The sequence below is a fragment of the Haliaeetus leucocephalus genome, unplaced genomic scaffold (genome assembly GCF_000737465.1).
Source record: "Haliaeetus leucocephalus isolate CR32 unplaced genomic scaffold, Haliaeetus_leucocephalus-4.0 Scaffold751, whole genome shotgun sequence".
NCBI lineage: Eukaryota > Metazoa > Chordata > Aves > Accipitriformes > Accipitridae > Haliaeetus > Haliaeetus leucocephalus.
Genome location: NW_010973187.1, coordinates 17,347,079 through 17,373,188, shown reverse-complemented (window position 1 = coordinate 17,373,188; position 26,110 = coordinate 17,347,079). Strand labels below are relative to the sequence as shown.

At 41.8% G+C, this 26,110-nt stretch overlaps 1 protein-coding gene across 1 annotated transcript in view; it reads left to right on the top strand.

Moving 5' to 3' along the window:
• Window positions 1-12,818: 12,818 nt before the first annotated feature.
• Window positions 12,819-26,110, top strand: part of LOC104840226 (exocyst complex component 4-like) — a 60,773-nt gene continuing 47,481 nt past the window's right edge. The window contains exon 1 of the mRNA XM_010581022.1: window positions 12,819-12,904. Coding sequence (XP_010579324.1) covers window positions 12,819-12,904 — 86 coding nt within the window. The remainder of the gene's footprint in view (window positions 12,905-26,110) is intronic.

Below are 26,110 nucleotides of genomic sequence, written 5' to 3'. Positions count from 1 at the left end.
AACATTCATTTCACATGTGTGTACATTCTTGTCACCATGATGGCCCTCAAGCATGTCCATCTGTTTGTCTGACTGGACCTCGTCAGTGGAATATGAGTTCTGCCCCACAAGAAGTTACAGACTGGCTTGTGGTGAGGGGAGCCAGGTTGCTTTCTTTACTCTTTCAACAACGACATGGATGAACAACTCATCAATCCAAGCCAGTTATGGACTGGTGCAGGCAGTACAGGTTCACAGTAAGAAAGAAGTCCAGTCCCAAAGAAGTAAGTAGGTAATTCAGACAAAAGTAAGTAAGGGTGGAGAAACAAATGCATGGGGCAATGTAGGTTCTTGCTTCAGAGCCCGTAAGGCATCAGTACCCAAGTAAGGAAGAGGACCCAGGAGTCCTGCACTTGAGGCAACGTGGGATGGATCCTGAAGATGTCCCAGGAAGGAGGGGATGACTGGACCAGCATCTCAGCTGAACTCAGGGTATTCTGCATAAAGGGGGAGCTTTTGCCAAATTGCATCAGGTGTAAGTGAAGATAAATTTGCCATTTCATCAGAGTTTTTCTTTCCTTTGCAGGGTCTTGTGATTTAAGCAAGCAAATAAATGCACAGCAAGATGAAATGTCCTTTCAGCCTGCTGGGAAAATTTGCATCAACTTTTGACCACAAAGCCTAGGAGCTTCCTTATGAGTTGAATGTGCCTTTGGGAAATTTAATCCGATCCTTTGTGTCATGGCTTCCAAAGAAGAAAGAAAAATTGGACAACTGACAGAAATCTGCCAGGTTTGAACAAGGAAGCCAGGAGCTGGGAGAAGGTAAAGCATATAAATGTGTGTGTTTTCTGTTTCCTGCATTATCGCTGCATTAGATGTGTCAATCCGACACAGGAACTCAGAACGCAAAGAGACAGGGTATTCAGATTTAGCAAAGCCCATTACATTTACAAAGGCTCAGGAGAGATGTCCCAGCAAGACAGTGATGTAATAACTACAAGAAAATGTATTTTCAAAAAGATAGGCCCTTAGCTAAACTGTATGCACCAGGGGATCTCTCTACAGAAAGCTTCAGTTATTACTTTCTTGAAATCCTTATTACATTTCCAGCTCTATAAAAACTGAGTAATTACTGTCTTCAATTACCTCTTGGTGCTAACTCGATTAATGTCCTTTACGCCGATTGCTTTTTGAACTGTTGGAGAGAACAGATGATCTGGGTCAACTCTATAAATGGCCTTTTCAATGTCTTGTTAGCTGAAAAGTAGGGACTTGCATTTTCAGGGAAGGGTCATCACTTGATGGCTCTGAGGAGATGTAATGGATGGACTGGCAGGAGCCAGACTTTCAGTATCGAGGTCCAAAATTTAGGTGATGCCAGTGGATCAGCCATTCAAAGTGGTTGGTTCTTCCTCTTTCCCTGCAAATGCCCTTGCTCTAAACCCCTGGGATGTAGGCTAGAGAGGTGGCACTAAGTGGGAGGATCAATGGTTGTCTATGCCGGCTTTAATAATTAAAGCTATTGAGCCATTATGTCTTGGATCAACAAACAGGGCTAACAGGTCAGCCTTCCCGGCCTTGTAAATTGATTATTTTTCTACAGACAATATTAGGGTCAAAGGGCTTGGTATAAACAACCACTGATTGGGACCATCTGGCCATGATTTGGCTCAGCCCATTGGTTATTCTCAGCAGGAAAATACTTTTCTCCTGTAGCACAAGTGAGTGGTGTGTCAGTACTGAGCTTTCGTCTCCCTTGAGCAGGACCCTGCACTGTGGAACAGGACAGCATATAGGATTTGCTGCTGGTAGAGTTGTCTGCTACCTCAGGATCTGATATCTCATAATAATCATAATAAGGAGCTGCTGGCTCCTTCCCTCAACACAGCAGGCGGTGATCCATGGACCACTTCCAGAATCCAGGTTGAGTCTTTCCCTCACATCGCAATCTTCCTTCTTCCTTGTAAAATCAGCCAAGCAATTATCTTACCTTCCTGATCCAGGCTTTTTTGGGGACCCCGCTGTTTTCTGCCAGCTGATTTTTGAAGTCACCTGGGTCATGATCTTCAAAGAAACCAAGCTGCCATGCTCTTGTTTTAACCTATAGAGCCAATCACCACTAGCACTAATTGGAGGGATACTGTGCGCTAAACACTTCAGCGTTTCTGCTGTCTCAGGCAGAGTTTGCAACTGGCACTGAGCATCACACTGTGGATGCTGCTCTACTCTCTGTCTCCCCAGATAGCTATTTAAAGCTCTCATAGGCACATCTACATGGTCTACAGCCAATCTCTGATTGCAGCATAAATGTTTCCATTATAATACAAGCCTTGGAGACATATTCCAAAAACTTGCCTCCTCCTCCTGCCTGTTTCCAAGTGGCAGGAGAAGGTTAGACTAAAAGTGCTTTGCAATTGCTGAGGATTAATGGTTTTTAATGCCAAATCCAGGTAGGAGTTGCCAAAGGTCTTCTTTGCATAAAGGATTTTCAAGCAAAGACAATCTGAAATTTGCTCCTTGCAGCACAGTAAAACAATTCCCAGCAGAATATTATTCCATGCTTGGGTTTCATTGTATTATAATTTCACCTGTCTGTATTTTGATAGTCGGGTCTTGGTGTTTAACTCAAACCTCTCTCATGCACTGGCAATGTTCTCATTCCTTCGTCAGGCCCCCAGTGCCACTTTCCTAATCAAGGTTTTCTGCATCCCTTGTTCTCGGCCTGAATTTTCTCTCTTTTCCTTTGATACCTGCATGAGTTTGGAACACTTGGATTTTACATGCCAGATCTTGATTTTTTTGTTAATTTGTTTTGCTTGTTTTGACATAGGACCCTGGTGAAACTATATGCTACTGACTTTCTGCTCTCCCAGTTAACACAGGCAGGGTGAGATCTTCACTACCAGGTATGTCAACCTGGCATATATCACTTCAGAGAAAAAAATGTGTAATTTTTCAAACAATAGAAAATGTAAATATTAGGAAGCTATTGTAAAGGAAAAGCTCATGTGCATAACAAGGCATGCTCTTATCCTTTCCCTGTTGGTCCCTAATAATGTGGACGGCATTAGTCCCTTACTGAACGCCGACATCTCAGTTGCTGCCGTGTGTGCAGCCCAGGTAGACACTTCTGAATTAGCTTGCAGTGAGTTATCTATCTGTCTCAGCTGCTGACAGCAGCCCACCCCAAAGTAGCTCAGTGTAAGCTACTGCCCTGAGCATTAAATCAGCTTCTTGGGCGAGTTTTGTAATTCAAAGAACTTCAGCCTGGGAGTGAAGAAAGTATCTTTCCCTCTCCTGAGCCCTTGCGGACTTCAGTCTGGGGCTGGATGTTCCCCAGGAGGTCAGGGGCAGGGATGAGTGCTCTGACCCCTGTGCTACCACACGTCTTCCTTTGACGGGTGTTCAGACAGTGAGCAGACAACACTTACCTTCACCTAGGTGTGCGCCGGATGGGTAAACAGGATAAGTAAAAGGATAACTTAACATCAGATTTTTTTAAGCGAGAGACAGAAAATTGCTTCATTCTGGGTGAGAACAAGGGCAGTGAGGATCTCTGTGAGGGGTAGCTAGTGGTGAAAATGTAGGCACTTAAGGAGCCTGCAGGGATTTGGGAGAAGAGAATTTTGCTGTATCCACCATCGTGCCTGAAGTCACACAGGGAGAGCCTATAGGAGAGAGAGCTGGACCCATATTATCAGAGGTTTCAGGTGTGTGCCAGCCTCCCTGCCCCATTTACCGTGCTGCTAGCTTGGTGATCCTCCGTGCCTCCAGACTGTTTTCTGTATTCACAGCTCTTTCTCAGCTCAGGAAGAGCTGAGCACCTGGGAGCAGCATGGAAACATGGGGAAAGAGTGAAGCCAAACAAAGGAAAAAAAACTCTGGATTTTGTTTTCATTCTGCAGCATGTTGATTTATATTTCAAGCTGTGGTGGGTATAAAATGCTCATAGATATTGTAGCCCCTTCTTACATCCATGGCAGCAGGGGAGCGTTATCTCTGTAAGGACTGAAGGCAGAAATACACTGAGGAATACATCGACCCCCATGGCTTTTCCTGCCATCACATCCCAGCGACTTCTGGACCCACTGAACTAAAACCACTTCAGACAAATGGTTTCTTACTGAAAAGGCAGCAGCTGTTTTCCAAAGGTTCCAAAATTTACTGAGCTTGTAATGACTGCAGCCAGTTGCCGAGACTGTGACTGAGTGATCAGGATGTTCATAACCCAAGGCTATGCACTTATTGCTTTTTCCCTTGGAAAAATGAAACTGAGTATGTGGTATATCTTCTCTGGTTCCTTTTTAGCTTAGTGAGAAAAGTACGCGACAAAGGCTGTTCACTGTTCTGCACTTTTCAACTCTTTTCTTATTGTCTGCCTGAATCCATGGTCTATGGCTGGCTTGTATAATCCAGGGTGGGCCCACATGCATGGTTGTGGTGGGACCAGTCTGCTCCCTGGAGCAGTGTCCCACAGTGACCCATGGGGCCATCTTGCTACTAATAAGGAGAATTTCAAAAGAACGCAAATCTAGCATGAATATTTGTTCTCATCACTCTGGACATGTGGATAAAGCTCAGAGAGATTCATAGACAGATTTGTCAAGTCACACGCATTGGTTATGAGATGTAAAGGGTTTGCCTCCTGCATCCTGCTCCTCCAAAGCCAGGTCTATATTTCCCGCAGTTGTAGCACAAGCCCCCATTTTCTGTGAATATCTAGGACACCAGAAAAGGTTGTTGCATGCTGGTGAAGTGGCATACATAATACGAAAGCCCTGTAATGGTTTAACCATTCATTTAGCCTGCAATGTTCTTCACATCACGCAGCCTTAGATTACACAGTTGCATGAAGGAGTAGCAGGCACGGGGTTGAGAAGAAGGTTGAGAGGTCTGGAGATCTTCTCGCGTAGTAAGATCAAGTGGCTGAAGGCTTGGGCAAGACAAATTGAAACAGAACACATAGGACACAGTTTTAGTAGGAAGGACAAACTTCTGTTGGAACAGGTTACGATGGGACTGGGTGAGTAGCCCACCAGCAGGTCTTCCAGAGTGGTAGGTTTCTGCAGGACTCACTGCCTGGAGTCCCCTGGTCTAAGTTATACAAGAAGTTAGACACAGACATCACGGTGTTCACCTCTCACCTTAAGAGCAATGAAATCCATGTAGATTCCACAACTTACATTTCAACCTTCACTGAGGTGTATTTTATTATCCTGCTTAATTATGCTACATAAATCTCCGCTATGCTAAGGTTAAAATGTGGCCTCTGCCCCGATAAGTTTATGATTTAAATAAATGAGGCGCTTGAGTTTAAGAAGCAAAAGGATATAACACAGAAACCAGCAGCGCAATGACTTGTAAATTTAAGTTGTGTCATTATAATTTAAAAAATATCAATGGTGTTTAGTGGAAGGGATTAGTAAAATGTAAAGATGAAGGAAGAGAGGACACAATAGAAAGGCAGGAGATGAACTGGGGAACAATGAGGAACGGAGGGTAGTAGTGAAGGGATGATGAAAGACAGCAAAAGAAGCAGCTGAATGATCTTCAGCACCTGAATGGTTGTCTTCAGCACTAGTGACAGCTATCTATTAGTTTGTGACAGATACCTCTTAGTTGTGCTGACCTAATTTTTCACCAGATCCCTGGAGATGGGTACTCCTTGAAATGTTTTTCTTCTCCAAACCCAAAAAGATCATGGGAAAAAAATGATATTGCATTGTAGGGCTTGCCTTTCCTGAAGGGGAATTGTTAAAAACCAATACCAGTCATACCAATGCCATCTTTAAAGTAGAGATGATAAGACCTTTTAGTTAATTTTATTGCATTACATTTAATTTTATACATGTAAAGTAGATTACATTCAATTTTCTTGCTGAGCATTTAATATTGCCTTACCAGACTTTAAATGGGAATTGCAAAAACTCTGCTGCATCGTTTGGAAATCACTTAGTTACACCACCATCTCTAGGAACCTTTCAGGTGCACTGACAGCTTAAATTCCTGCAACATCAGAAAGCAAATCTCCAAGAGACCCGTCCTTCTTGTGTGTCAAAGGCCACCTGGACCCCACTTCGTAAGGTTATTACGATGAACTGGCTCTACGCCACTGACATCTCTTAATTCACTGTCAGGTCTTTTGGTGACTCCAAGATCATTGATGAAACAGTACAAAATGCAGTGATCTTCCACCCTAACATGTCTGTCTCAAACCCTGCACTACTGGTGATAGAGTTGTGGGGTTCATCTGCAAGTATCTGTCTTGCTGATTTTGTCCTTCTTGCTGACAGTAACAGAAAAAATTAAAGACATCTATCTTCAGCCTTATTCAGTGCCCACATAACACTGCTGTACAATAAAGTTGATTTAAGTCTGTTCCTGTAGATTTGGTGCTTCAGTTAGCTCTTTATCACAATGCTTTCAAAGCTGCAGTGCCTGTAGCTCTCTGAGCATCCTCACTCTTTGACTACCCACAAACATTTCACGACACCAAAAATTTGGGCATTACCATCATCTCCATCTCACAGATTGGTTACTATTGAACGGTTTCCAATCTGAACTTTGAGGCTGCTTGATGGGGTATGTCCAGAGATTTTGATATTTGTCCAGCCTGAGAGTCAGGCCAGTGATCACTTCTTCAGGGTTCATCTCGCCCACCAAACTGGAATAATTCCAAGGTGATGGTGGTAACATTTCTGGGTGATGGGAAAGTCAACCCTTCTCCATCACCTAAGCTGTGGTGCCGAGTCTGGGCGCATCACGTTGTCCCAGGCCAGGGCAGGGGGTGGGATAGCAACAGCAGCCAGGATGGTAACACCAAAGGAGTTGGCTGGCACCATCAAAGGCAACATGGAGCAAACATTGCTAAAAAACCAGCAGCAATGCCTGACAGATATGGCACCGTTCGTATCACGCACATTTGAAGCATGCTGCAGCTATGGTATTATGGTATTACGTCGCAGAAAGCTGCCTGCAGGGTTTTTATTGAAGAAACTCGCCAAAAGAAACTCTCACTGATGTTTTTTCTTAGCGAAAATGCAGGACAAGAAGGTGCTGGTCAAACAGTGGGGAGGCTCAGATTTCTAACATGCAGGAGGACATTGTGGAAAGCCCTATCAGAGGCACCACTCACTCTCTGTAATGTCCTTCAACATGGCTGTTCTTCAAATGCGTTAAACTGTAGACTGAGTATAGATCATTCCTGTTTCTTCTCCTTCTTGGCAGCAAAACTTTGAGACTGTAAGGTAAGTGGGGTTTGTTGTTGCATGCTTGATTTTAGTATCACTGGGTCACAGTTTCTCTTGTAAAATGGGGGTTATGATGTTTGCCAGTGATATATTTACTTTGTCAAAAGTGCTATAGAAGTACAACAACTGTCATATTATCCTTCTCTTATATCACTTCATAGTAAATTAAATTTGAGGCCAAAAGGACTGTTCAGCTGCTGAAACTTATGCCCCATTTTCTGCAAGGGAAGCCTTGAAATTGGATGTCTGATGTCTCGGTTCAGAAGGATTGATACCACTGCTATTTCTTGAAAATACAAGAGTGCGTTGCTGGTACTGGGAGTTTTACTTACTTCATTTCAAGTTGTTGTTTCTCTTGCCTGAAGCTGCTAGTTACACAAAACAGAAAATATCCAAAGCTGTATTCAGTAGGATGAAATACTTTTGTGAGCAGTGGAATTTATGAAATCTTATCTCCAACGTATGTCATGCTTGGCTGTTCACGGTTTAATAAGGTGGAGCTCTGATCTAAGGGTTTTTCCTGGGGTTGAGGCATCCATTACCCCTCCCTCCCACGTGAATTTACTGGAATGGATGAGCCAAGCAGTTCCACCTCCCTCTCAGTGCCAGCAGGAATCTGGGACTTTCTTTTCTATCCAGCCACCTCTTTTCCCCAAAACTGTAGGAACTTACTGGCTCAGATAGCACCCGAGGCAAGTGTTGATGCCCAACAAATCCACAAGTGATTACATGGAGACTGGTGGTCAGCCAGACACGGGGAACTTAATGGAGCTGGGTTAAAAAGAGAAGCTGTGGATAGGGTCTAAGAACTCCTTACAGAAGGGGTGGGGAAAAAACCCCATAATTAAGCACAAGAGAGTCAGGATGTGAGTGTTGTTTTTTATGCCTCTTACACACCTCAGGTCTTCCATGGTTCCAAATGATAGTAAGGCTTAAAGATTTTAATTTCAACCAGCCAACATGCAGCCTGCAGCTGTTCATCTGAATGAGATGAGGAAAGACAGGCTGAGGATTTGGAAGATAACTGAGGATGACTGGATGCATGACTTCAAATGGGAGATTTGTCTTACCCATAAGATGGAAGGCAGCATTGGTAAATCACATTTAGGCTTCCTAAGCCCAAGGTTTGGTGCATCTACAGTAACAATGAAAAAAATTATATTCTTCCTATATGTATTGTCACTGCCAGAAAATTCTCCATTTGAACAAGTCCTTATGCAAAAGTATAGACATGCTTTGCTGAGAAGGCTATGGAATATGTTCAAGCTCCTGGAAGGTGAATGCAGGCTCTGGGGCTCAAGCTGCACATAACTCAGTAACCGTGTTAAGGTGTAACTAGATTAGAAAGCCGTTCTGCCACCTTGCAATTTACTGTTTCCCAGGGAATTAGATCAATTAACAAAACAAGCCATGATAAAAGATTATTCCATGGGATCAATTATGGGGGCTCTGTTCCTTTTTCTGACATTCATTGTTCTGGCCAGGTCTGAATCAGGTCACCAACTTCATGAAAAAACTGCCTGGTTCAGTCAGTCTCACCTCTCTATATTGTTATGGATTGCACAACTGCAAAACCAGCATTCCCTTAGTAAGGATAAGTAAAATAAAGGGGGGAAAATAAGCCCCAATAATCTGGTTTTTTAGTGGTTTACAGAAGGAGAATAGCTCATCTTCTTTCACAGTGTTTTACCTGCATGGTGAAGAGAAACACCTCACACTTCTGCTCTGATTTCCTTCAGGGCTTGCATTATCATAGGTTCTATGGCTTTGACATTGGAAAAGCAGCAATACTTTTCCACTTAGCTTAATCTTAGTTACTGTTTTTTCTGTGGCAGCAGTACACAGTGCAACTTGGGAAATGTCAGGAGGCAAAAAACAGTAAGAAGGCATTTGAATCATATCTCTGCCTTGATTCCCAGCATTAAGCCAGGCAACTTCTTCACCTGCCCCATGGGTTGCTTACTTCTTATTCACAAGCTGAGACAGAAAGAATTGATGGCAGCTATGTGCTGGGAAGAGATACTGATTGTTGTCAAGCAGGAAATCCAAAAAAACAACCTAAACCACCTTTAGTGCAGACTTATATAATGGTAAATAGGAATAACAACATCATCCAGATGAGCGACTAACCATAGGGACAAATCTTGATGTTTCAGCACACTTTTATTCAGTTCTTATTCAGGCAGATTGGTAAAGCCTGATAAAGCTTCATAAGAAAGACAGAATTAAGTGTATTGCAAGAAGTAGGGGCCTGGGACCTGATTCTTTGACCATAGACCAATTTCAGCGTAATGGCAGCTGATGTCAGGGTGACAAGCTCTGCAAGAAGACGTAATATATTTTATTAAACTGACTGACATATGCCAACTGAATTATGCTCGCTTTATACAGGCAAAATTGCTCCTACAGTCTTAGCTGGAAACTCTGGCCTTCACTCTGCTCCCATTTACACTGATGCAAGTCAAAGGTAATTTCATTATAACTAATGTAAACGCATTACAGACAAGGCAATTACACCTGTAAGATATTGGTGTGAGCTGAACCCTTTTCTCTGACATTTCTACTAATGTTTGAAATGAAATAACGAAGTAAAATGTGGTATTTTTTAAAATGTTAAACCTGTGGATGAGAGACCTGTGTGTACAAAAGCACTGAGCATTGGTAAATCTGTTAGATTTAGGAATTCACAAGTGTCACTTAGAAAATACCAGCGGATAAATTATGGAAAGGGATTGCAGGTAAAACTATCTCAGGAAAGGGGGAAAGCAATCCCCTAGTATCATGCCAGTCATATGGGGAAAGGAGTTCTTTTGCCAGTGGAGTTTGTAAAGGCTTCCCAAAGGGAGGAAGCCATATTTGCAAAAGAACTGTGCTGTCTGTGCCTGTTTAGGCTTCTTTTTGGCAGAGCGCTCTGCCACTGCGGTGGTCCCTTGGGCAACTGGCCCAGTGGATGAGAAACGGCAGGGTACGTGCTCGCCTCCGCACTGAGCCCTTTCCTTCTCTTACGAAGGGAGGACGGGGAGGAGGAGTGAAACCATCTGTGCTTCCCAGTCCCTTCTGGTTTGGGGGGATCCTTTATTGAGCCCCTCTAATATTTACAGACAAGTTGTGACAGTGATTAATGAATCATCAAGAAAATTGTTTGGCCTTTATTTGGTTTGAGTAGTCAAGGAACCATAGGTTTTACTAGATATACCTCATAGTATTAAATCACTATATGAAAGAAATGTGAAAAGGAAAGTTATGTTTCTGTCCCCTGATTTCTAATCCATCAGTTTTCAGGTTGAGATCCTTTCTTGCAAGCTGTGTGAGGAGAAGATGCTGTTCTCGTGACCCTTCATCCTCATCATATCATATATTATTAATGAAGAAAGACCTCAGCATTCAAGTTCTGCATAAGCCTGCACTATGTTGATTTTTTTCTTTTGTTTAAAGAAAACATAAATTGACACCTATAGCTCTGCTTGGGTTGGGAGTGAAGGGAAAGGGCTTGTAAATGAAACAAGGCAGTGGTTCAGCAATTAGAGCCCAGGATTGAAAGTCAGCAAGGTTACAGTTGTGGGGGAGATTTGCTGTTGTTTGTCCTGATGAAGTTCCTCCTAAATGAGGTGATTATTGTAGCTGTCAGGAATGAAAAGGTAGGACACATTGATTTCATCCCCACTGCAATCTCCAGGACGCGCCAGTACCGAGCAGTCAATATGAATTGCCAATTAACAAAAAAACAATATTGGCAAGTCGGCAGTTTGAGAAAAAACTCCCTCCAGCCAGTGCATAAAACTCCTGCCATTCAAATCACCATCCTCGAGCAAAGGCATTAGCAAACCTGCCCAGAAAGTCAACAAAGATGAGCTTTTTTGGTGTAGCTGAATAGCAAATAGCGGAGCTGAGAGCCTGTCTGCACAGGGGAAATGTAGCAGAACAGCTATACGGGAACACACTTCAAGTGCACACCCTATCCGGAGATAAAAATCACTTTACTTTGGAGTAATTATTCTGTTATGAAAACACATTAGTTATTCAGGAATAAAATATCTTTTATTTCAGAATTAAAGTGCCCGTGCTCTTATTCTGCCATTCTGCTAATGATAATAGATACAGCCGTTGATTATAATAAATAGAGATTCTTCCACAATAGCTACTGTGGAAATCTTCCCCTTGTAAAAAAGCCCTAGGAATACCATGCTTCCAATTACCTTGGATTTCAAATACAGTTCATATAAATGGATACTGTTGACATACGTACAGATTTCAGCAATTTTCATGCAATTAAAATTGTTAATCTGCAGTTTGGGGCTGACGAAACAACTCCAGATTAGCAACCAGGAATAGCGTCTTTGACACTCTGGAGCGAACCTGGTCTAGAAAACACCCAGCAGCTATTAGTACCTGACTATTAACGCACTTGGTAAGGAATTCCTGCCTTTGCAATAACAAACTTGGGTCTTGCGCGGTGCTTTTAACAAGCTCTCAAAGGACTTGAATGGAGAGCTATCATTATCCCTCATCTGCAAATGAGGAAAGTGAGGCAGCTGCTGTAAGATGATTTGCTTGATGTTGCCCAGCAAGCCAGTGAAAAAGAACCTTTTGCTTTCTAACCCTGAACATGGCCTTTCCTTTCCTAAAGCAGATGATGCTACGGCAAGAGACGGAGCGCATCGATGGTAAAGCAAGGTCTACGGGCAAGACATGGGCTGGCCTTCAGCGAGCATTGGATGTTGGAGGTCTGCCACTTCCCAGCCAGTTTGTGAACTGACTCCGATTTGTCACCTCCAGCTGTGCAAAAACCACAATTCAAAAGCAAAACGCCAACTAGCTCAGGTTTACTTTCAGAGCTGACTTCAAAGATCACCCGGGCTGTTTCAGCTTGAGTCACCTCACTGCCTTCCCAGTGAAACCTGGGGAAAACTGTTTTTAAAAACATCGTAACTTGAAGACATTAAATTAAGTGACGCCTCAGCAACCCCTTGTAGACGTACTTGCAATCAGAATCCGCTCGAGGCTATGGCACGCAGCTAACATTTAGCATTAGCTAGTTCGGAGGACACGTTACTCTAAGTAGCTAGTGCGTTTTGTTCGTTTTAAACCCTATAAACGTTTAAACCCTTCGCCGTCGGGTCCAGGGAAGGCCCGGGAGCTCGTCAGGCGCCGTGAGGCGGCGGGCCCAGGCGGCCCTGGTCCCTCGCCCTCCCACCCTGTTTCCTTGCAGCTTCCAGAGCGAAGGAAGATTTCTGGGCACAGCCCTCTTTGCAGATGTATCTCGTCTGGTCCCTAATTTCTTAATCTGTTAATCTAGTTGAAGCGCCTTTCGATGTGGGGTGTGTTGCGCCGTCGAGGGCGCCTTTCCGCCGACTCTAGGCTGAGAAAAGCAGAGGCCGGAAGCGCCGCCATAAAAACTACAACTCCCAGAAGGCTCCGCGGCGCCGCCGCACGCTGCACGGCAGCTGGACGCCGCGCGCCCCGCCTCCCTCGCCTTCTATTGGGTGACAGGCCCGCAGCTGCCCGCCTCCTCTCTTCTGATTGGCTGCGCCGCGCCAGCACGGGTGGCTGCCCTGTGTTTGAGGAGGAGGAGGTGGGGGGGTGCAAGATGGCGGCGGGCGAGGCGGCGGGGCGCTACCGGAGCACCATGAGCAAGAGCAAGGACCCCTCGGGGCTGCTCATCTCTGTCATCAGGTAGGGGCGGCGCGGACACCCGCTCCGCAGCCTCCCGTCCCAGCCTGCAGGGCCGCCCTGGGTGCTGCGTGGGCCCCTGGGGGTGAGACCCAGGGGCGTGTGTGGGCCCTGCCGTGCTGTGGGGGTTTTCCCGGGCCGGGCCTCCAGAGCCTGGGGTCTTCCCAGGGCCCTGACAGCGGTGGGGAGGCCTCAGTGCTGGAGCAGGCCTTCTCCTGAGGGGTGTCCTGCCGTCCTCCCCGCCTGCCCGGGTCCCCTGCCTCTGTTCCCCTTACTTTGCTGTGCGCTGGGGTCAGAGGAGCAAGCCCTGCAGTTAGCCCTAGTTTAATGCCATGCAGGGAAGGTCAAGGCACCATCTTCTTACTGCTGTAGAGTCCACAGTTGAACCCCATCCACAAACACACAGCACCACTGAGTGAGATATGGCTGGTTGGAAAAGCTGTAGGACTAGGAAGTCCTGTGTGCAGACCCCATGCTGTTTTAGGATGGGAGTGTGAGAAAAGCACTAGTTCTCCTGAGTCAAACTGTCTTGCAGGGGATGGAAAGAAAGCAGTTGCGTTTAGTCATGTTTAGACTATTGATTTTTGTCTGCCCTTATTCCTGAACTCTCTTCTCTGCTAGAGGATGATTCTGTGATATACTTGGAGCCAAGCACGGACCTGAATTCACTTCACTGGTTTCTCTCTGTGCCTTCTTCAACTGCTTGTAAATCTCTTCTATGCTGCTTGTAACGAGTGGGTTGGCAGCTTATTTCCCACACTGAAGCTTTTAAATGTTGGCCTTATGCACACCCTTTAAAGCAGGTGTCATACTAGTATGATACTGTGAGTTGTAATTAACTTTCAAACTTTGGTTCCGACTTAAATGTCTTTGCTAGAAACTATGGTCATTCTGTTACTTGGAGAAGTTATTGTAGCAGTAGTTCTGTATCTAGGACATGTTATGATTTTAGAATCCTCTATGAATGATAATGTTTAGGACAAAATTCTGTTCTTTTTCATTACGCTGAAAACTGGTCTTTCAGATCTTGCGAAACTTGAGGTAGATGGTGGCTCTGAAAGAAGCAGCTGGTTCACAGAACTGCTTAGCCTTTCCAGGGTCGTGACTGCGGTCTATGAATCGTATCTTAATAGGTAATAAAGGATCACACTGAACAATGAATGAAAAGTGATGCTTAACAGAGGCTGTGTCACCTGACTTTTCCATTTCAAGTATGTGTGGTTCATTAGTTTTATAAGAAAAACTGTTACAAACCCAGATTTGTTTAGGTTGGAGTTTACAAGTATACATGTATGCAGATGGAGAAAAGTGTACATAGGTATGACCTCATATAAACATGAGGTATGACAGTGGTAGTAGTGTACTTTGGCAACTTTTTATTTTGTGTATAAGAAATGTTGAATGGGAAAGGGGTGGGACGCTAATACCCAAATATGTGACTATTAAAATGAGTGGTGATCCTGCAGATTTTAAATTGAGGCCTACACCCGCTCGTGGGTGCAATTATTCATAAAATTGCATGGACCGTTTGTATAATAAATACATGATTAGTTGTGAAAACCTGAAAAAATCGGGCCTCTCACCTGGATCTTGAGTTTTTGCTGGGCACTTACACCTTATATTTGGGACAAGGATAAATAGCGTGGATTTAAACTGTGTTGTGCTTAGTGTTCCTTTATCAGCGTCAAATTTGAATAAGTTGGAGAGGCAGGCATGGTAAGTTGTAGCTAGACAACCCAAATTTAGAGAAAATACAGTAATTTATAGACAGTGGAAGAATAAATAATATACATGCATTGATTGCTGTAGCATTTTCTGTAGTAATCATCTTTTTTTTTTTTTCTCTCTCATGTTTCCTATAATTTCCAAGAGTATTTTAAGGGCCTCCTTTTGTATCTCTGTTTTAATAAATCTTAACTTGTTATTTCGTTTATAATATAAAATGAGAGTGAGCTCATGGTACTGTGTTCTCCAAATAAGAAATCATGTTTGTCTAATAATCTTTGGTTTGCAGGCACTGATATCTTGGCTAGTTTAGGTCCACTGTTTAGACACAACATTGAGGTTATCGATGTTATGAAATTAAAATTATTCAATAGAACAGCCTGATAACTAAACCTCCAGAATTTAATTAGAACTTGCTTTGGATGTAGAGATTCTTTGCAGAGCTTGAAGTGTCATGTGGAGCCAGACCATGAAAACCTGAAAGTAGAACTGATTGCAAAGGAAGGAAAAAGTGTTAATAATATTCATTTTTCTTAAGGTTAGCCAAGTACAAAAAGCAAATGCCGTGGAAAGGAATTTAAATCACTTTCTTCTGTATGTTGTTTTTGTATAGTAGTTCATATAGGATGAACTTGCCAAGCAACAGGTGAATTTTTTTTCTGTTTTCTATGCTCATAAAATAGCATTGCAAACAAATTTAGACCTGGGTGGGTTAAATGTATCTTTCTTATAACTTTACTCAGCTTCAGAAAAATACTACAAATCTTAATAGTAGACTGTTGGTTTGAAATGTAGCAAAGTTTTCTTTTCTTGATAGCTTTACTTCCAAAACATTTATGTATAGAGTCTTCTGCCAATCCTTGTAGTTTTACACTTGCATTTCCCTGTTTATTTAGAAGGCTATTTATTTCTCTCTTGTTGCTGTGGGAAAGGCTCATAAAAGGAAACAGTGTGTGAAAAGTAACAAAACTTTGACTACATTATTCTGCTGTAAACAAACAAAACCAGAGGAGCTTCTTCAAATATTATGGTATTTTACTTGGTTATAGCAAAGAGGGTTACGTCTTTCAAAAAGAAACATTGTTTAGGTCTGCAAAATCTATTCAGTGTGCTTGTCTATAAAATGCTTTGAAATGTGAAGCTGAAAGGCCTTTTATAAATATAAATTATTTTATTAATGAAGGGATAATTTTTGATATTTACTCAAGCTCAGTAGCTGTCTTGCAAGAGACTGAATAATTTACTTTCCTCTGATACTAGGATTCTTTTACTTATTTCACTGGACTTCCCAGGAGAAAAATTGTCTCACTTTCAGGGAGCGTATTTGGGGTCAAATCCTTGACAAAGTTTAACGTATTATAGCAGCACTGAAATCAAGTAAGAAATAGTATTTTATGGGAGCTGGGGCTCTGGTCTAAAATCAGGGTGCTGCTGCTTCAGGAAGGTTTATTGCATCAGTAGCAGTGTAGTTTTCATCACTGTTGTTCATCCCAGTCTCGGTATAGTTGGGAAATTTTGGGTTGTCCCTAATCTCTACGGTGTTGCTTTTCAGCAGCTCTGAATGCGGAAAACTCTGAGATGAAGGAAGACCCAACAGGAAAGACCGTCCCACTTTTGTTGTCTTTTCTGTCCCTGTGAAGTGTCAGTTTTTCCTGTTGTGTTGGGGAACGCATTTTTTCTTTGGGAGTTGTTTCCTGTAGGAGGATTCGTGTACTGATTGAATTCACCTTGGTTTTCCAGTTGTTGCCAAGAATAGGGAATAAAGGCAGTCTCAAGTACAGACTACCTTGGAAGAAGTTTTTTCCTGAGCAGAAGGAGATGTGCTGCTCAGTAGAGCACAAAACTGAAAATAAACGATGTGCAGTACTGACCCAGGACAGGACTGATCCATTTGGAAAGAGCCAGGAGCTACCAGGGGAGCTGAGTTACGAGGTAGTGTAGTCATACCCTTGGCAGTGCTGCTGAAGTTCTTGGGCATAGTTTCCCTCTTGTTTCTCCTAAAGGAGAGCTAGAGGGTTTGTTCATAATAATAAATCTTGTAGAAGTAAGGAGTGTTTGGGAAGCTTAATGAATGTTTGCAAAGTCTGCTATTAAAATCCCCACCTTTGTTGTGGCTCAAGGAAGCCTTCCTTTTTTCCCTGTGCCTTTAGGGGATATGACAGTAAGTTCGGTTTGCCCTTGTCCTCGCATTGTTGAGAAGAAATGACCATTATTTGCTACAAGAAGACATAACTCCTGGGATTGTGGCTTCTAGAGTAGAATATTGGATATTGGGGCTTTACAGCTTCTGTCCCCATGCTTCTGCTGGATGGTCAAAAGTGCAGCACTTGCACTCATGCCTCAGCACACCCACTTTCAAAACATGTGCAAATTCCTTCACATATGAGAGAGATTCTTTAAGTTCCTTAAATAAAAGGTATTTTGTAAGGTCAAAATGTTGTCACTGGAGACCAGGAGCTTTTGTTGTAGAAGTCTAATGCTGATCGCATGGGCCTTGGCAATGTCTTTTTAAAAAAATAGTGCAAAGAATGGAGAAAATTCTGCTCGTCTGCTGGAGGACAACTTGGGAAATATTTTTTTTTTTTAACTTTCAGAGGACAAACACGTGTATGTACATTGATTTTTCTTAACCTTTTGTTTTGTTGCTAGCTGGTTGAAGCAGCTTTTGTACTCTGAAACAAGCAATGTGGCATTTAGCAAATGCTATTTTTTTGAGAGATCTTGTCAGATTTTTAATTGGTGAATGTGTCTGCCTTTTATATTTATTGTTAGGTGTTTTTCTTTCCAATTAAAGGTTGCTATTTTTTAAAACTGGCCTTTAATAGCTGCTTTAATTGGGAGAAAACAAACTTTAGCATTGACTCCATAAGACCTCATTGAAATCTTTGTGCTCAGCTTCCACACAGGCAAACACATATGACAGATGTCAAGGAGAACTAAAAGCGAGGCAAGATATAGTGCATTTCCTGCTTTCATGTCTGCAGAAGTTGAAATTACAGGCAAAAAACCTTGAACATATTTTTCACAAGTGGAATTCTTTTTCTTTTTAATGCTTTTTGGCCATTATTTTCATTACATTTACAGTGAACTTTGTTAAATGGATTCTTACTAAAGGCCTGGCAATTGGTTTTTCTCTTTCTGTCTAAAGCACTGGAACTGATATCCCTGTCTGTGATGTAGAGTGAGAAAGACGGATGTATAGCTGTTGCCCTTGTTACATTTGGGAAATAGCTGCTACAAGAAATAAAGCTGAGTTACTCTGATCTGTATGTACTGTCGTGGTCTCTTAAAACTGCTTTTATTGTTAAAGGTGTTTTCCAATGTTATAAAGGTAGTGGTTCTTCTACAAGACAAGTAGCTCAGAAATTCACTGAGAATAAATTGTATATGGCAGAGTATGGTTTTAAATGATAAATTTTCCTGAAATTGTCAATAGAATCACAGAATGGTTGGGTTGGAGGGGACCTTAAAGATCATGGAGTTCCACCCCCCCTGCCATGGGCAGGGACACCTTCCACTAGACCAGGTTGCTCCAAGCCCCATCCAGCCTGGCCTTGAATGTTTCCAGGGATGGGGCATCTACCACTTCTCTGGGCAACCTGTTCCAGCACCTCTTCTCTATTGTCGTAAAAAAAGTTCTTCCTTATGTCCAATCTAAATCTACTCTCTTCTAGTTTAAAACCATTATGCCTTGTCCTGTCACTACAGGCCCTCTTAAAAATTCTCTCTCCATCTTTCTTATACACCCCCTATATATATCAAAAGGCTGCTATAAGGTCTCCCCGGAGCCTTCTCTTCTCCAGGCTGAACAACCCCAACTCTCTCAGCCTGTCCTCATAGGAGAGGTGCTCCAGCCCTCTGAACATCTTCGTGGCCTCCTCTGGACCCGCTCCAACAGGTCCATGGCCTTCTGATGTTGGGGACCCCAGAGCTGAACACAGGACTCTTGAGGCACTTGTATAAAATGTATGCATATTTGGCAAGTGTTGGGTTTTTGCTTGATACAGATAGTTGGTTACATTTAATAGCAACAATAGGTGAGGGTGCATATGTGAATACACAACCACATGTGAAAGGACAATAGTGACCATGCCTGGTTAAAAGCTCAAGGTACTTTATTTTTCGGCTCTTATTTTAGCTTTAGAGAATGCACTGTGCAGAGTTGTTTAGCCTACCCTGACAAAATTAGAAAGCAGAAATAGTTGGTTTTGTTAATAAATGATTTTAAGTTCTGTGGCTTCAACAGGTCTTCATTCCAGTGCAGTATTGAAACCTTCAGGTTGATAATGAAATGTCCAAAGCTGCTTGTTAATTCATGCAGGGCTGCTGTTCTGTTGTGGTGTGATATCAAGGAAGGGTTCATAGCGCAAGGCGGTCAATGGCTCCTTAAATACTCTTCATCTTTTAATCATCCAGGTGGCAGGTCTGAGTAGTGTTGTCTAGCCTCTGCTCTTGCAGATTTGAAAATACTGATCCTTAGGACTTCAGTTTTCTCTTGGGAATGTGGTAATTCATGTAATAGCTGTTTTGGCTTTTTGGATCTAAAGTTAATTACAAAAAAAAGGTAGGGAGTTGGTACCTGTGGTCTCCTGTACGTGGAGATAGTCCTGGACAGGTTCTCACACAGTGGCCTGGTAGCTGAGTTGCTCTGCTTGCGCCTGGCAGTGTAACTGGCTTCTCGTGGGTCTGTCTGCTGTCTGCATCCCTTTTCCAAGATGGAAAATGGTATACAGCTGGTGTCGTTAGGGTTTTGCTTGTGTGCGGCATTGTTTTTTCATCTTAATGTACTGCTGTTGGAGACATCTGAAGGAGTGGGACTACTTCTGTTGAAGTCATCATCTTAAATGACTGCAGTCCAGTCTTTGTTTCAGAAATCAGCTGATTACTAGCTATGCTTGCATCGTTTGTATTGGTGTGGTGAAATTTGATTAAGGGTTGGTTAATTTAGCAAAATAAAGAATTCCCTGATGATATTTATTTAGATGGCTGTAGGCTGCTCAGCCTTTTCACTGCAGCTATCATGCATACATCTGCAAGTCCTCAATGATAAAAAGATCATCAACTTCTGTTGAAAATGCTCTAACCAACTGTGTAAGCAGCATGAAAGATTAATGGAATGTAAGTAGAGGAGGAAAATGTTTTATAATGCTCTGTTTACTTTGTATGTTTAACAGCATTTTGAAGAGACTTGGTTCTGCCATTTCTTGTAGTGAAGGAGGGAGTTATTTCTTTGCACAATGTTGTTTGGAGGCTGGGTACCTTGTATTCCCCTTAATGAGGGTGGAGTGTGCTGGCCTCAGGATTTAATTTTTTTTTTTTAAACGGGAAGATCCTTCATAATTTTATAGTCAGTTTACAGCAATACATTTTCCATGCCTATTGACTTGTATGGTGCAATTTTTTACTACCTTCTTTCCAGCACTTCATTGTCTTCATGAAGGGAGTGGTTTGTCTTCTGAACATTTTGATTCATTTCCTCAGATCCAGAATTTCACAGAAACAATCAGCCAACCTATGAAAATAATGAGAAAAGATTCAACGTGTTGCTATTGAGTTAAATTGTTAAATACCTTTTGGATTTTTTTTTTCTTCTGGCTGGCTTTGTTACATAAGGAACCAACTTTTACAGCGGTTTCAATGAGACTGCAGAGGTTTCAAAACACGTATTATCAGATTATATGCTTTGAGGTTAAATAGTGCTGGAAGCTGTAGATCACCCCATTTGGGACTTGTCTTTAAGACAACAGTTTTCAATTATAAAATTCAAATAAGTCCATTTAGTTTAATGAATCTCTGGAAATTTGTAGAGCGTTGTAGACAGTGTGCTCAAGTACAGTTGTTCTTGTCCCAGGGTTCTGTAAAAAACTTTTTCATTGTGCTCTGTTGAAACGAAGCTGCTTATAAGGTCTTGCAGGGTGGAACAGCAGTCAAGAGGAACAATACTTGCTGAACTGCTGTAGACAGGCTCTTTTTCCAGACAGGATTTTTTTTTTTTTTAACTTCCATAAAAATAAGGCTTACGGGGGGAAAAAAACGACCAAACAAACCCTGATGTTCAGAAAGGATCAGATTTTATTGTTTCTTCTGCACTTTATTCTGATTTACTCAAGGGCTTAAATACTACTAAGGTGTCTTCAGTGAACATTTTCAAAATGCGTGTTTGATCTTAGGTGTTGCTTGATGTTTTCACTAGAAGGCCCAGTCCTTGAAATAATCAGGATCAGACCCATTGTGTAATGTTCTGTTTCCCTCTACAGATTTTAGGGGAGGAAAAGGTAGTAACAAATTAGTGCATTTTATCATATTCTTCATGCAGAGCACTTACGTGCATCTTCCATGCATCTGTGAAGTCAAAGCTTGATCCTCCCAACGACTTGCACTTCAAACTCACTGCTGCAATTCCTGTGATAATTTGCAGTTTGACAGTGTCTGAGTAACTGCCTGGTTACGGTTGCTTCTGCTGGTCAGCTGAGATGTGGACAGATGCTCTCTCTCATCTCAGTTATTTTGTTCCCTTTCCCTCGCATCCTGACCTCTTATCTTTTATTCACCTGTTGTTGTTTCTTGTCTACTAGATTTCCTGCCACAAAGAGCTCGCACTGTCGGTCCGCGTGTCTGGGCTGTGTCTCTCAATGGGGCGGCTGTGTGGTTGGCCTTTGGGTGTTAGTGCCCTATAAATGTCTGGTAATGATCACAACGTTTTAAACTGAAATGAGAAAGCAAATACTGTAATTGGTGTGTGGCCACGGTCATCAGGGAGAGGTGCCTTATGAAAAGTAACTAGATTCTAATGGGTTTCTTTTTACTCTGCTTTTTTTTTCCCCTTTTTAATAGTGAAGTCTCCTTGGCATGCTGCAGCTATTTCCTGCAGAGAGGAGACTGGTCTTTCTAGACATCCACAGTGCTCTGCTTAAATGATTATTTGTTGCTTCTAGCAACTGCTTTCTTCGTTTAACTCCACAAATCCTTTGTTGGTTGAAAATTGTCTGTGTTGGCTACGGTCATGCTTTGATTTTTTTTTTTTTTTTTTTTTTCTGTACCTTACACAGGCTTGTTGTATTCTGGTTTGTGTTTTAGGTCCTTGGTATGGTGTAAAATGGAGAATAAATACGTAAATAAACCCCCCTTCTTTAATTTTCCTTCCTGAAGGGTAATTCTGATAATCTTAGTGTTGTACTATTAATTTTATTGTCCAGAGTGATGCAAGTATATATGATACATTGTGAAATGTATTTAGGAGAGTTTTTATGGTATTGATATGTAGTACCTACCCCGCACTCTTTATCTGCAGGCTTCCAAGACAGACAGTAAGAATTATTGTTTAACTGTTACCCACACTGTAAAACATTGACAACCTCGTCTGATTTCTTTGGAAGGGGTGGATCGTAGCGTATCCCTTAAACTTTGGATTTTGCCCAAGGCTGCAGTGTGTTCTTAAGAAGCTTCTTCTGTTGAACAGATTTCTGGCGTTGTTTTTACTGGAGAAAAAGGTTACAACATAAGTAAGTCCCATAAATTGGCCACAATTCTAAACGTAGCCTTAGCTTTCACCAAGAGAAGCTTTAAGCCAAGCTTTGTTGTGTGCAGTTGATACCACAAGCTGTCTGTATTATTGTACCTTCAAAGGTGTTTTAAAGCGAGGAACTGGGAGGCTTAACAAGGCATGTGATATGGTGCAGAGCACCGCAGAAACAGGTGGCAGAAAGTTTACTGTGGATTGCTGTTAAAATTGGAGCTTTGTTTGACCCCCCCCCCCAAAGTGATTCAGCACTCCATTCAATTATACTTCACTAAAATGTTCATTTTCTTGATCAGATGAAAAATATTTAAAATTGATTGGCTTGCCTTTTTTTTTTGTTGGTGTTTCCCACTGTCTTTAATGAGTGTTTTCATTTGAATAAACGATGCTGAGTGAAGGCAAGTGAATTGCATGCTTAAAAGAAACCTGATCCAGAAGTAATGGAAGAGTCTTCCTGGAGTTCCAAGCTGCACTTGTGCATCATGTAATGCTCTTTTCTGCCTTTAACCACAAATATTTGCATTTGTCTGCTCTGATAGTGTGGAGCAGAGGAAGAGAGGCTCTACAGGGACACACAGAAGCTGAACACCTACAGCAGTGGTCAAAAGCAGCGGGGACAACAACACTCTTCTGTAAGAATTGTCTAGTGTGTTGCAGGTGCTAACTTAACATTTAAAATGCATATTTGCATTTTGCACACAGTATCTGTTCTTTTGTTTAATAAAAAATCCACAGAAGCATAATGCCCACATACTGTTATTACAATGTTCTTCCTGTGAAACAAATTCTCTAGTCAAGAAATTGATAATTAAGACTCTGTTTACTATCCATAGCTTAGCAGTAATAATACTTAACAGGGCTGGCCTTAGGGTAGGTAAAATAGGCAGGTAGTTATCCACCCAATCTAGCTGGAGGCATCAGAAAAAGCAAATTTGCAGAAATGAAACATTTATTATTCATTAACATTAACAGTTTTCTCTTAAAATTGACACTTAATCTAATTTTCTTGGCATTTTATTGGACAGGTGGGAAGCTAACAGTGGGTTGGCAAAAGAAATTACTCGTCTGCCCTGGAAAACAGACTAAAGTCCTTGATAATGCAAGCTGTGTGGGGAAATACGAGACTTCTCAGTGGAAACAGAAATTCTTGTTGAGTCTTGAAACTGATTCCTGCTGGAGCTGTAATTTTGAGGTTGATGCCTGTAAATGGATAGTCTTAAAGGTTGTTGTTGACTTACTTTTGCCACAATGCAAAATATGAGGGTGAGGGGGGCAACTCAATGCAGGATTTGGTGGAAAAAACACTCTGTTGAAGGAAATACAGTGACAGGGTGCTAGATGAAGCAGGCGTGGTGTGGGTCACACCCTGAATTCAGGTTCAGAAGACTGAGAGCTTGTGTGTGGTATCAGGGCATTCAGCACATTGCAAAACAAAACAGGGCTGGACTGTGAGCATTTGGAGCTCAGAAATTAATGGATTTATCTCTGACTGACCTATTTTTGTTATTGGCCCTTGTAGAATAAAAGAGAGGGGAAAATTGAGTTGTTTATCTGATGCTTCAGACCGAGGTACACTAGTAGGATGGTGTATGCTAAAACTAAATCTTTGCTGTCAAGCAGGAAAATAAATTTGAAAATGCATTCATTCATGTATCCCTTTGAGAGGAAGATGAGCGGATTTCTTCAGGAACCCAAATTTTTCCACGTTTGCTTTACATGTCTCTCTATGTGAACAAAATACTGAGTCCCCTTGAAGCTTTGTGGTTCAGCACATATCGCCAGCTTGAGCTTTTTGGCACTGCGGCTGCCTAAAGTACCTGCAATGATGCCTGTTGCTGGCTTTGCGAAGGGTTTTCCTACTGAGTGACACAGGATACCCCAGAAAGAGCATTTCTTAGTAGCTGCCCTTGTGGCTATTCTCAGTTTGCACTAAGCTTGTTGATAGGAGGACTGAGCAGAGAAGTCTGTTGTGCATTTCGTTCGCATCAGAGCTTATTTTGTAGTAGTTTGTTGGTGCGGATAAGCTGTGTGCATTTGTGGGAACATGAGTGTTACACAGAATAAAGATTAATCTGTGTGTGGTGTGCTTTCTGTGGTGGTAGGAGCTATGATGTTAAATCCTGTTCTGGAGCTGGAATGCATTTGAAGCGCAAAAATAGCATGTTACACAGTGAGGTGAATTGCTTCATAGTTTTGCAGCTGATCATCTCTGTATAGCATGTTGTGCCACATGATGTGTAGTACAATGGTGTTTGTTTTCTTCTACTGTTGAGTAGCTTAGTAAACATCATGTTCTTTCACTTCACAACAATGAAAGAAATTTATTAGCTTGTGAAGAAATTATGGCTTGTTTTCTGTCCTTTTACATCATCTGCCTGTTGTTTTTCTTGCATTGTTTGAATGGTAGAGAGTTTGCCTTTTTTTTTTGTTTGTTTTTTTCTTCCCTTCCTCTCCAAATTAATGCATCACACTGTAGGAGTAAATTTACAGAGAAGATGAGATTGTGTGGTAGTTCTGCTGTCCAGGCACCTGTGGATCTTGGATAGGTCTATGAAAAACATTGATTTGTCAAAACATAAAGAAATAGCCAACACTAAGGCTGTAGTGTCAGAATAACTTGTTATGTAGCGCATGGTGTCTGCTGGTGTTGTTGCTGGGAACAGATTAATTACATTGGTTCTTAGAGAAAAGTTTCTTTTATTCGCACTTAATATGTTGTGTTTTCAAAATACTGTATGTATTTACTATGGTAAATAGTAGCTATAGTCTGTAGCATTTCCTGCTTTATAAGAATGAGACATTGTGTGACTTTCTCAAAGCTCCTTAGTGTTTTCTGTGAGAGAAGAGTTTCATTTTGCCGCTCAGAGGAAAACGCTGAGACTCTGAGGTCTGTGGAGAGAAAAAAGTTTTAACGACTCAAGTGGGTTTTCCAACTGCTTCCAGATACCATGTTAAGCATTTATAGGTAAGCATCCTTAAGTCAGAAATCTTGCTTCCCAGTGTTTTGAATTACTCTTTAGTTTCTGATGACTGTGGTCTGTTGAACTACTGTAAAGCAACTGATGAGGGTAGATTCAAATGTACTTTTGGGTCCTACTTGTGCCAACACGTCTGACACACTTTGTTCTCTCATCTGTGGTGCTGAGGAAGGAGGACTCTTCTGGAGCTGTGGAGTTTGTTCAGTTTTCTAGAAAGGTACAGCTTCTTGCAGAAATGTTAGAGATGGCAATTATATATGATCAATGTGAATACATTTTCTTATGTATTTACCTTTGGAAACTAGATATTCCTGTCTTTGATGTGAACTGTTGTAGCAAGCAGTTTAAGGGTTTAGGTGTCTTGCAGGATGACAGTGTTTCAGGACTCCTGTAAAAGTATTTCCACCTACTCCCTGTGCTAGTTATTTGAGTTGGATGCTGGAAAGCAGAGATAAAAAATGCTTGAGATCTACAGATCAAACTCTACCCAAATGAATAGTCCCAATGGACTTTTTTTTTTTTATTAATTTAATTCCAGTGTAAATTCACTGACCTCCGGGGGAAATAGCAAGGTTTGTTTTTTTCTTGTATGAAATATGCTGTACATCCCATGATTAAAAACATTTCAGAATTGTGTCTGATCATCTTCTTCTCTATCCTGTCTTCCATATGAGGAAGTGACTCCAGTGAATTAAGCATTTTGCATTTGTGTAATCTGTATTTTTAACTATGTAAAATCAAAAGTCAATGAGATTTGGCTCAATGAATTTCTGTTTTACTGTAGCATAAAAATGTCTCTTAACAGACTAACATCCAGTTGGAATTATTCTAATCCTTTTGAGCTCTTGCTAATGAGACAGGCATATGCAACCATCCAGCTGCCAAGTACAAATTACAGGTATCTTACAGGGGAGGCGGATTCTCATTTAGAAAAATGAAAATGAAAAAACAAGTGAACTGATCAGGGAACCCTACTGGAGATCCCCA